This window comes from Phalaenopsis equestris, unplaced genomic scaffold (assembly GCF_001263595.1).
Source record: "Phalaenopsis equestris unplaced genomic scaffold, ASM126359v1 Scaffold000233, whole genome shotgun sequence".
NCBI classification, from domain to species: Eukaryota; Viridiplantae; Streptophyta; class Magnoliopsida; order Asparagales; family Orchidaceae; genus Phalaenopsis; species Phalaenopsis equestris.
In genome coordinates this window covers 1,073,513-1,086,234 of record NW_018164675.1, presented here as the reverse complement: position 1 = coordinate 1,086,234, position 12,722 = coordinate 1,073,513, and the positions used below count along the sequence as shown (strand labels likewise).

Here is a 12,722-nt window from a genome sequence, read left to right as displayed (position 1 = left end):
CCGGCCCGGTGACAAGAGGAATATTCCTCCTGTATTATTCCATATTGTTCAGGTGTTATTGTGGTGGTATTCATGTGTTATTGTGTTATTATAACACCGAGAATATTTTCATTACACAATAATACATGAATACTACCATAATAACTCATGAATAACGCATAATAACACGGGGAAATATTCCCTTTATGATAAAACAAATTTTGATGTGGCGTGATTTTATTGAACTGAATGGTAGGCATGTAAATCATTCTTTTCATTTTATTTTAGGAAAAATTATATACACACAACATTATTTTTATGGATTTATGTCTAAAGCTTCATTTCGACACCTCTAACATTTTATTTATGAATGAAAATTTTAATTTAATTATTAAAAGATCATAATAATACTATTTATATTTTATCATATTTTAAGGACTAATTCGTAAATACTAAAAAGTGGTGTTTTTGTAAATACTTAAATAGTAAATACTTTACCATTTAACGAATTCCTTAAAGGTCGTGTTTTAAAATTTTGATCCGTAAGCAAAAATTAGCGTTTGGATGTTCTCTGCGGCAAAAACGACTCCACAGTCAAATAACACGTGCGCCGTTGACGGTTATTCTGCTTTTGACCAGCCGTCCCACGTGCCACAACCCTACCGGCGTCCCTAAAGCCAGCATCCCAAGTCAACAAAACCCACTCCTTCCCCTTCCAGCTCCACCCCATCTCCTCTTTCCTCTCAAACCCAAAATGCAAGCTCGCCGCTTTCTTCTCCATCAACAGCCGGCGCGAGCTTCACCGGCCGGAAACCACCGCCCCTCCGCTCCTTCGTTCGAGGCTCAGCTTCACGCCGTCAGTAGACCTCCATCGAAACCATTGAAGAAGCTCGAAACACAACGGCCGCCCAGATTCTACCGCATCGATCCAATGGGATTCCGACACCTCGTGCAAGCGCTTACCGGAAAACCAAAATCGCCGGCTTTAGCGGAGTTGAGATGGTCGCCGGCGTCGGCTACCTCGCCTGAAATTTTGCAGCAAGAATGGAAAGTGCCGGATTTGGAGTGTTGGAATTGTGCAGAAGAGTTCTAAAGCTCTAATTTTTATGTCGTTGATTTTGTGGGAAATTTGTGTGCTTTATGGGAAGTAATATTTTCTCTAATTTTTTTTTTAGTTCTAAAGCTTTAATTTTTTTTTATATACCGATTATGTTCTTTTTAATTTTTTTTTATTTCAGTGTTCAAATTGAGTGTAAAACGATAATTAATATTTAATGATAATTATTACTAATTTTAGAAATTTTAATTTTATAATAAAATTACAAGACAAGAAAAAAAGATAAAATAAAATTGTTAAGACTTAAAATATTTTATTTTTGCAATCGATCTTGGCATGAAACCAAATTCATTCTCTAGTATTTGCATAATTTTGCTCCATTACTATCAATTAATATTGTCTCTACTTTTAAATAAGATCTTATTACCTTCACTTTTAATTTAACTTGTTAAGGTCTCTATAATTTTTTTGCTCACACTTAAGGAGCAAGAGGCTTAAGTAAGAGTATATAACTAATAAAAATGACGATGAAAGAGTAAGAAGCAATAAAGGCACCGTCCGATAAATAGTACATATGAGAGAAAATAATAAAAGTACATAATAAGTGAAATATATATACCATGTTAACGCCTAAGAAGTTGTTGATGTGGTATCGCTCTATTGTCCAATGTATAGTAATTTGATCGTTGTCAAGGTCGCTATCATAGGTGGTGATGTTGATGGTCATGTAACTATTATGGGTCATCCTCCTGCCCAATTGTGGATGATAGAAACAGAAGATATGATGTAAACTGTCCATGATCATATAAGGTATCGTAGGATGAGACATCAAGAACTGCTGTTGTGAAGGGGTGCTACTAGTGTTTCCCATAAAGGACCTGCTTCGATATATACTATTAAAGTGTACTCATATGAAGACTATGTGAACGTAGAACTTGAAGGCTTTGGATCATCATAGGTAAACAATGGAGCACATGTGTCCTCCTCATCATTTTCACCTCTCTGTGTCATGTTAGATATGTAGGTGAATTACCTTATGCGGTTACAAACATTCTTCACATTATTTATTTCCTTTTGTTTGGGGCTCCCATCATTGGAGCCCTAAAAAAGCAATAAAAAACCCTCTATCTTCGTGACATAATGAGGTTGCAAATAAAATCATTATATAAACATTTAAAATTAGAGTAAGAAAAAAAATAATTTATTAGAGACTTGGTGCACAATCGTGCTCATTGTATAGGTGCCCTCTATCTCCACAACATAATCAAGTTGCAAATAAAATTATTATATAAACATTTAAAATTGTAGGTAAACTTTAATTTATTAGAGTTTGTAGATAACCGTGCTCATTGTATAGGTGGTCTCAGGTAATATGTGTTTAGAGATTCTTGTGAAGCTCTAAGTAGTTGTTGTGTAGCCCTTGTCATGAACCACCTCATGTATATAGCAACAACTCAATCCCGAACTATGCATCTAGAATTTTATGCAACAACATATGCCTCAATATCGTTCCATATGTCAATGTGTCATCGGTGATCGTCGGCCCAATCTACGCTGCTCTTCCCCCTCTGTCAACATTCTTAAAATCAATCTCCATAGTCAAAATATCCACTCTGGATAGCCATTTGAACTGTTGCATCACTCTCTGTGGTAAGTGTCACTCCGGTTGTCAGCAAATCAATGCATCATAGGCTCCCAAACAGCTGATCAAGAAATGCATAAAACTGCAACTCGTTGTAGAATATTTTCTCGATTTGTCAGTCATGTCACTTATAGTTAGCAAAAATAATTAGATTGTCACTAGAAATAAATTATGTAACATCAAATGATGCGATAAAATTCCAATACCAATGTAAGCAAGAGTCCATCAAACTTATCACGGTACATCTGAACATGACACCGTCGTGCTCATATATGTACTGCTCATTCCACATAAAAAAAATTGAAATATTAATTTATTTTAATACATAATAATACTATTATTAAATACAAATTTAAAAATAAAAAATTAACTTGCATCAAACAATCCTTCCATCAATCTCTGAAGGGTAAAGAACTTGTAGTGTGGGTTTGCTAACTTGAAATCTCTTTTGAGAAAATAACTACAACAAATGCAAATAGCCAAGCATTTTCACCCCACGGGGTGTTGAGAAATTATGGCAAAGAAATGCAATAATCAAGAACCGAACAATCAAGATCAAACTCAAGGATTTAACGCGGTTCGACAAAATGCCTATGTCCTCCGGAGTGAATAGCTGTTGCGGCTCTTTTCTATTTCACAAAAAACAGTATATACCACTTAGGGTTACAAATACTATATATATATATATATATATATATATAACCCGAGTGTACAATATGTAATTACGGAGCGGAGCAAACGAGAGGAGTGAAGCGGAAGCATTTGTCTCTTATCTGGTATATGAGCCATTCCTAACGCGGGCTTTGTAGCACGGTGAGCTCTTTGTACAAATTTCTCAGTGTTATTGTTCCAATAAAGTACTGGGAGAAAAGTGAAAGATCTTCTATAACTTGTAAGCACTGCAAGTAAATATGGGATCCATAAGTATCAATAATAAGAAAACAAACTACTATGAAGAGTATATAAGCCTATATATGCCTTTGAATAATAATAACATCCAAATCCTCATATGTCTCTTTCTAGACTATCCACCTCAACCATCGCAAGGGCACACAAATATGCAATCCAACATAACCCATCTAGAATCTAGCAGCAACTGTTTGAGCAACTGGCTGATGGTAGAGTATATGTTTGTATCTGAGTGACTTCCTAGTAGATCATTACAGTAGTTAGACCACCTAACTCACCTCTCGCCCTAAACAACAAGTCTCAACCCTATCAACACTCGCTCGTCAACTTTGATGCCCAACATCAAAGTTACATCTTGCAGAGTAATTGTCATCTCCTCAATGAGTAAATGTAATGTGTTAGTATGCATGCACCATCACTCTGCATGTGATGTGAGCAATTAAGGATTCAACTTGATAAACCAAACATATCTGATGAAGTTTAGTCCAACATCCGCAAAAAAAAAACAGAGACATGACACTTCTCACTCCTTCGCCATGTATAGATGCGCAGTCGACTTAAATATGGTACCTTATAATAAAATTAATAAAATAAAATCTCTATCTCATAATGTTAATTAAGGGAGTCTCTTAGAATTTATTTGGCGCTACCTCACATGGATGCCTTGCTCTATGTATCCCATGATATAAGATTCATTATATTTGTCTTGTCATTATGCTCGGTTCAAATATAAGCTTGTCAGATTTGAAGTTAATTTTACCTTCCAATTGGGTACTAAAAATTTCCAAAAATGACTTAACAACTTGATATAGGCTTAACTTGACTCAGATTGAACCAAGTTTGGTATCATTATGTTTGTCTCGTTGAGCTGATCAATTTAATTGTATGTTTACTGAAATCCTAATTATAGATAATTTTTAATTGAAGTTTGATTATTTTTAACGTACAGTTTTATCTTTGATATTCGTTTTGAGCAATGAAATTTTTTTTATCAATAATATATAGCTAAGAATTCATTTTTTTTTTTTGTATGCTATGATTGAAATGTTTGAAATTATATAAAATAAAAAAAGTCTTAATATTTATGAGCAAAAAATTAAATTTTGATACTTCATTGATAATTTTTTTTAAAAAATTGAATATCTTAATTTCATAATTATTAAGTTTTTAAATATTACCTATACCTTCAATTTTATATTCCATTAATTTCAAATTTACTCAAATCAAATCCAGATCAATAATTTCTCAATAATTAAAACCAAGATTCCAATCCAATGCGGGGGGCATAGGATAAGTGGCCTTCTCCTACACCACTAACTGTCCGCCACGTGCCCACTCGTCCACCTCCATCACCTTCTTCAACCACTAAACTGATCGTGCCCACTGAGCGAGCGAGCGAGAGAGAGATGAGCGCGACGGAGAACATCGCCGGAGATCTACACTCTCCGTCTCCATTTAAGAAGTCATCAAAACCTCCACCACCACCTCCGGCGGTCGGGAGAAAGAAGGCGGCGGCGATGGGCGTTCGGGCATGGCTGGCCGTCAATTCCGCCGGAGAAGCGCGAATGGTGGAGGCCGGAAAGCAGGCGATCATGAAGCGCACGGGGATTCCGGCGAGGGATCTCCGCATATTGGATCCACTGCTCTCGTATCCTTCCACCGTGCTCAGCCGTGAGCGAGCCGTCGTCATCAATCTCGAGCACATCAAAGCCGTCATCACGGCCCACGAAGTCCTCCTTCTCAATTGCAGAGATCCGATTGTTTCGCCGTTTGTTCATCAGTTGCAGCGCCGTCTCAATCTCCGGCGGGGCCACCAGGTTGCATTTACATTTTACATTTTAGTCCTATATTTTTGTAAAAGTGTCAAACTACTTTTCAAATTTATGAATTTGGGGTTCTTATTTAAACTTTTATAAACTCGGGGGCTAAAATGATTATATATAAATAGTTGAGGTCTATTTTAACACATTACTTGTTTCTTTACATTTTTATAACTTTTGGGAAAAATTAAAAATTTATTTTTTTTTTCATTTCATTTATATCTGTTTAGATTAATTTAAGGATTTTTGGTTAATTGATTGGAAAATAAATAGATAGAATAATTATTTAAATTGTTTTGCGAAAGCAATGCAGAAGTGTAGGAATTCACACAACAAAAAACAAACACGGAAGATTTACGTGTTTCGGCATTGAAGACCGAATGAGCAGAAAAAAAGATGACTTGGAATTACAACTCAACACTTCTCAACACAATACACCTCTTATGAGCTCTAAGTCTTTTTATAGAGGAGATTTAGAACATATAAAGAAAGAAAAAAAAAAGAAACAAATCAAATAAAATAAACTCATTAATAAAAACCATAAATGCAACATTTTCACCTCATCTCTTACTTCCAGATAATTGAGGGATAATCACCTGTGCTCTAACTCCAAATCAGCTGCACCATGATGGTTGCCTACATACCTCCCTCTCATAGAGATCAAGTCTCGTGTAATTCTTCTAAATGCGCTATTCGACAATCAGTCCTGAGTTCGGATATTCACCAAACTCTTGCAATAGATGAACTTCTTGATTGATAGTATCTTCGTAAGCATGTCTGTTGTATTTTCCTTCGTATCTATCTTCTTCAACAAGATCTTGTATTCTTTAATCATGTCCCGAACAAAGTGGTATTTTACATCAATTTGCTTGATTCAAGCATGTTGAACTGGATATGTAGTCAAGATTATTGCACTATGACTTTCACAAAATACTGTCAGAGACTCCTTATCAATTCCCAAGTCATCTAATAGGCTCTGAATCCATATTACTTCCTTCATTGCTACAGTGATTATCATGTACTCAGCCCCCGTAATCGACAAAGTAACAGTAGAATGAAAAAAATGACCTCCAACTAATTGGATCTCTTGCCAATATGAATAATTAGAAGATATTATTATTGAAACTACATTAAATTATTTTGATTTACTATTTTTCTTCGAAAAATTATTAGTTTCTTTCTATTTTTGGTAAGTGATCAGTGAGAAAAAATGTCATAATCAAAGCTCACTAATCACAATAATAATAATAATAAATACGTATAATGAATTATTATTATATTCCTATAAGTGATAATTAAAACTATTGAGGGAGTTGCCAAATTAGGTGGGAACAAGGTGTAAACCATTCAAGTCGAGCCCGAGCCCCACTATTTAAATTTTAGCTTGATTAATTTTATCGAGTCTAGATTTGAGCTCGAGCTTAAGTCCTTAATTTCAATCCGACTCACAATCCAACTTTTTTTATTATAAAAGAGATAAAATAATGTTAATTTAAAGTATTATTATAATAAATTGATAAATAAAATGAGTAATTATGAGAGAAATAATAATAAATTATGTAATATAAATTACAAAATATTTTATTTTAAAAAATTTTAATACTGTAAAGATAAATATTTCAAATTTAATATATTTTAAATATATTTTATATTAATATCAAATTTAAAATATTATTATTTTAACTTAAAAAAATAATAAAATATACCTTTTCATTGACAAGGTAACATGAAATAAATATAAAAATAGAAATTTAGATGTTAGATATGTGACAAATACATAAGAATGGAGTGGTATTTATGTAAATCTTCCTAAATGTCAACGTTCTGTTTTCTATGCCCTAGAAGATGGAAGATGATGAAGATGAGATTGGCGATGGGAGCCATTCATATGACCTAGAAGAGATCGCGTCGAGTAGGAGTTATCCAGAGAAATACGGCAATGTGGATTGCTCTGAAGAAGACGAGCGCCCGACAGAATTAGACGAGAAAGGAAAAGCGGAAGAGGCAACAGATCTAGCAATCTCCGACGGCCCTAAAGCTATTCCGTTCGAGTTCATCGCATTAGAAGCATGTCTTGAAGCCGCTTGCAGCTGCTTAGAAATTGAGGTGAGAATCAATCTGTTTGAGTGCTTTCTTCATTGCCCTTTGCAGGTTTGTTGCATTCTGGGTGTAAACTTCCCTACATGCACTTGATTTGATGAGAAATTGTCGATTTCCGAATATATCTACAAATTTCCCTCTAACTGTTGCCACCCGCAGATGATTTCCATCTACGATCGCCACTGCAAATTGCTGTTGTTGAGCTTCACACTTTTTTCATTATATTTCAAATCAAACACTGTAAAATAAGTTTTCTCATTAATTCTATTCTAAGTGAAATCTTTCTAAATATTGTAAATACCCTGTTTTCTTACATTCTATTCTTCGTGCTCTACAACTTTTTTCAGCAAACCAAATTGCCCCTTAGTATAGAAATTTAACATTTGGGCTAAACGCTTAGAAGGAACATAATCACGAACAGAATTGATGATTGAAGCATCAATGGCAAGAAAGATTGGGGCAATCACATAGAGACCCCCTGAAACATTAGTATTGACGCTTTCATCCATTTTTCAAATTCTCACTCAAACATCAAAATTCATGGTAAACCCCAACCCATATTTATATTTTTTTCAAATTCTCAATAGTTTGATCATGGCACAGGTAAATACATCGGTTCAGTAGTTCAAAAAAATCACATCGGTGGTTTATTTGTAAATATCAATGTTTTATGTGGTTTGTATATAATTATCTCAAAAAATTTCGAGGAGCAAACCGCGGAGCCTTTTTTCTTTGAAATGCAGGAGGTAGGCAGGCATTTAAGTTTGTGGAAATGGTTATGTTCCTCCTTTGAAATTTTTCTATGTTGATACTTAACGTTAGATTTATGTGTAGCTATAGGTCTATTCAATCAAAATACTCTCATAATTGAAGAATCTACTCTTTTCATAAGAAGTCTCGAGAAAAACTTTTGATATGATCCAATGCTTGGGAAGCGATATAACCTTTAGCACGGTGTCTGTAAAAATTCTATTCATATAAGATAAAATTAATGAAAACTTTATGAATAATCAACAAATTTGATCTAAAAATTCTTAGTCATTCAACCATGAAACTGAATTCCAATAAGTGCCAGACACTGTTTGATATAGGCAAGAGATGGGCGGACATGTGAAGTCACACCTCATTGAGATAAGGAAAGTTCAAATTTTATGTCTGTTGAAGTAATTCCTACTCCAATGCAACCTATGCTCCAACCATCTGTGATCATACACATGTAGTGCCCTAACCTCTCCACCTGTTCTTCCATGATGTTGAAACACATAAATTCATACCTCTCATTGATGTTGTAGATAGAATAATGTGCATCTTCTGCCCTAGCCATGTTTACTTTTTTTTTTTATCTACAATGAGACACAATAATCATGCACATTCCATAGCTAGTTTCTACCTTTTCTTCCAAAATGTCAAAATACAAGTTAGCAAATCTTATTAATGCCAATCATGCACATCATACATCCTAACGGGGTGAACAATTGTATTTATGCATATTAATCTTCATCTTTTATTTAGGAAGAGCCCGTAATATAGTTTAGGAGAGATTGAGTTGTGGTACCTTAGATGGAGCATATTAACTTTAATGGATGACATTTGAATACTTAAGAAATTGATGAGCTATTTTTAAAGTTTATATTTTTGTTCTAGATGAAAGTCCATTTATCATTAAAAATTGCATAAGTGCTAATGCAAATGATGACCTTAGCATTAGCTGTGTTAACTCCCACTAAAAATGCTCATAGAGTCATATTTTGTTTGATTATATCAAAAGGGCATTGGTGCTTTTTTTTTAGGGTTTTATGGCATATTATGAACAATGTTGATATCGACAAAGAAGTGACGATTGAAAGGGTTTAAGAAGGCTTATGCTAAGCCTATTCATATGGTAGTATATTTCATTTTGATATTCCTCAAGTAGAAAATAGTCAAATTGCTAGAAGTTTTATATTTTATTTTGATAATTTATAAATATAATATTGTTTCCATGTTTGTAATGTCCTAATTTTTATAGTCATGTTGTGTTGCATCATTTCATGATATTATCCCCATATACACGTCCATGGTTTACAATTTTATATTTATTTGATCCCATCATGAAGCCTAATAGAGTACTGACTTGTAGAGAAAGATTAGATATGAAGGATCAATTTAATCTAAGCGTGAACAACTAAATTGAAAATTTTTCAACCAAAACATAGGAAAATAGAGTTGCCAGATTAGAAATATCTGCCTAGAAAAAAATAAATGCAAAATTTTCATGAAAGATAGTGATTGCATATAATTTGTGGATTAAGTGAGTCTTTACATCCTCATTTGTAAAAAGTACTGGAAGCATTCATATCCAAGTTTGTCTGCTCAATATTTTTATTCTATGTATTTACAAATTTCTAATGTATGTTCTTAGTTTTGATAGAATTATTGCATCTTTGCTACTAATTGATTTTACCTTTTGGTTCTAAGGCAAAAACTTTAGAGAATGAAGCTTATCCAGCTCTGGATAAACTAACCTCAAAAATCAGTACTCTCAATTTGGAACATGTTCGTCAAATCAAAAGCCGTTTGGTGGCACTTACAGGACGTGTTCAAAAGGTTTATTCCCTTTTCCTAGTTCAATTATTTACCTCAACTTTATTTTGTTTTAAACGCCATCCTTGTTATTGAGTGAAATACATATGCTACAATGAATCTTATGGATATAATGCAACTAATACAATCCTTTAATTTGGTTTATTTTGTAGATGCTGTTGAAAGAGCCCATAACAAAATTGTTTATTTGGAAGATTTACATACATACCACTCATGTCCTATGTATTTACATATTTATCGCCTAAACTTTAATTTTTATATAAATACAACCATACTTCACGCATCAAATGGTGTATTCACTTTTTAAAAGTTTAAAATGGTGGTATTTCTGTTGTAACATGAAAGATTTGGTTGCTATAAATGTAAAAAGTAAAGTTTAGGTGTTAGATATGTAACTACATGGGACGTAGTTGGTAATTATGTAAAATAGTTTTTTTACTTGCTAGTTAATATTATTATTTTCATTTTCTAGTTGCTTTGCTGAGCTTATTCTTAGTTTTGTTGAACAAATTTTATTTTTGTGTTTCTGTATGTGGATCATTCTGGCTATTCTTTGGTGGTCATCTTGAGTTACTGAAACAAATAAGGTCCAAAAACTCAAGTTGTTGTCTTTTTTGCTTGAATTAATACTTCCAACCAGTTTTAGTAATTTCAACTTCAGCATGCCTTTAGATTGCATATCTTTGTTTAATGTTGAGGACAGAAACTTTATAACTTAGAAAAAAAAAAGAAAGAAATAAAACATGGTTCAACCTTGCGTATGCACTTTCTCTGCTTTTTTCTATATAAATTGTTCAGGTTCAACAGTTGAATTATGATCGTTACAAGTCAGCAGACAACAGTAAGGATGATAGAGCTGAAAATCCAGTGGAATCAAATCAATTTCATTAATACTCTTTGAATGATATAATAGTAATTATAGATGGTTTTCAACCAATAATATATCAAGAATAGCTCTCATGTTTCCACTAAAAGCCCAAATTTGGTATATGTTTGAATGTGTCACTCTAAACTCTGTAAGTTTGCTCAAGCTCATCTTATCTCATTTCTTAAACTTCTAATCTTCTGAATTAAACACTGCAGTTCCATCCCTCTGTCCCTCCCTTCTTTAACTAGCTTTTCAATTGATTTGAGTAGCAAACATTTCTTTTGTTGTAGGTCAGGGACGAGCTTGAACACTTACTGGATGATGATGAGGATATGTCTGAAATGTATTTGACAAACAAGCTTTTGCAGCAACAACAAACCAATGGGTCTCCTCTATCTTCTCAATCGGACCGAGCTTGCAGCTTCAATGGGGAAAGGTATAATGAATTGAATTGTAAGTCTTTTTTGATAATGGAATAAATCAATTTTGCTTGTGGATGACATAGCGATGATGATTAAAGGTTTGTTCAACATGAGTGTCGTTTTCTAATGAGGAAGGCAAAATATTATAAAGATGAAATGTCGTTGAAATTGAAAATGAAGTTCCACAAATCAATCATGACAGAGAGAGAATGCACACATAGAAATCAACATTTATGTGATTTGGCTTTTAACAAGCCTATATTTATGGGAGAAGAGATGATCAAAGAAGATACAATTGTGGTACCTTTCTTCATCTCGTATGCCTCGTTGAAGCCACCAATCCTTTAGAACCCAAAAAATAGAGAAGGCATGTGAGGAATGAGAGTGATCTTCAGATAGATTATAAAAGATCATTAGGCCGAACACCTCCATCTGTGTTAAGCGAGGTTATAGAGATGTAAATCCCAAGAGGTATTTGCCTTGGCATCAATCCTAAAATGGGATTAAACATGTGCTCTCAATAAAATATTCATAGGCTTGGATCTAAGAAAATGTGATCTTTTCATGAAGAAAGAGTAATTATGCAAATTTATAATTGATTGTTAATGCAGAGAAAGGTTTGTGCTATGTTTGATATTATATTAGCTAAAAACGTATTTATTTTTGGAGAAATATCAAGCAGTTGAATCTTGTTCATAGGCTCAATATTTTGCATGAAAAATGACTTACCATTAAAGTTGATGGTTTTGTTGATATTGAGTGGTTCATATGATTTGTGGCTTAAATGGGGTTGTAGCAACATTGAACAATCCCATGATGATTCCATTAGGTGGATTGAACACTTGATTCATAGGGATAAAATTTTTCATTTGAAAGGGAATGATAGTTGATTATGTAATCTCTCTCAAGAGGGGAGCGTTGTTTAGGCATATGGAGCATTTAGTTGATGGTCTTGTTCATAGGCTCAATATTTTGCATGAAAAATGACTTACCATTAAAGTTGATGGTTTTGTTGATATTGAGTGGTTCATATGATTTGTGGCTTAAATGGGGTTGTAGCAACATTGAACAATCCCATGATGATTCCATTAGGTGGATTGAACACTTGATTCATAGGGATAAAATTTTTCATTTGTAAGGGAATGATAGTTGATTATGTAATCTCTCTCAAGAGGGGAGCGTTGTTTAGGCATATGGAGCATTTAGTCTTATATTGCATGGTTTAAAAATATGATATAAAAATATCCATTGGTTTTATTTCATATTTCATAGTTTACCTTATATTTTGTTAAAACTTCCATGCGGCAGGCACTCAACGCTATTTTTGTGATCTTTAGGATTC

General features: G+C 33.6%; 2 protein-coding genes across 2 annotated transcripts in view; both read left to right on the top strand.

Annotated features, from left to right (window-relative positions):
* The first annotated feature begins 696 nt into the window (after positions 1-696).
* LOC110023888 lies at positions 697-1,181 on the top strand. The gene has a single exon (XM_020723527.1). The coding sequence runs from the start codon at positions 734-736 to the stop codon at positions 1,070-1,072; it is 339 nt and encodes a 112-aa protein (XP_020579186.1). The 5' UTR covers positions 697-733; the 3' UTR covers positions 1,073-1,181.
* A 3,774-nt stretch (positions 1,182-4,955) lies between these two features.
* Positions 4,956-12,722, top strand: part of LOC110023880 (magnesium transporter MRS2-3-like) — an 8,821-nt gene continuing 1,054 nt past the window's right edge. The window contains exons 1-4 of the mRNA XM_020723513.1: positions 4,956-5,404; positions 7,250-7,513; positions 9,965-10,093; positions 11,249-11,332. Of these exons, the coding sequence (XP_020579172.1) occupies positions 4,994-5,404; positions 7,250-7,513; positions 9,965-10,093; positions 11,249-11,332 (888 nt within the window). The 5' untranslated portion in view covers positions 4,956-4,993. The remainder of the gene's footprint in view (positions 5,405-7,249; positions 7,514-9,964; positions 10,094-11,248; positions 11,333-12,722) is intronic.

What these genes read in the sequence shown, in the direction of transcription:
- LOC110023888 (XM_020723527.1), top strand. Translation starts at nt 734, where the DNA reads ATGCAAGCTCGCCGCTTTCTTCTCCATCAACAGCCGGCGCGAGCTTCA.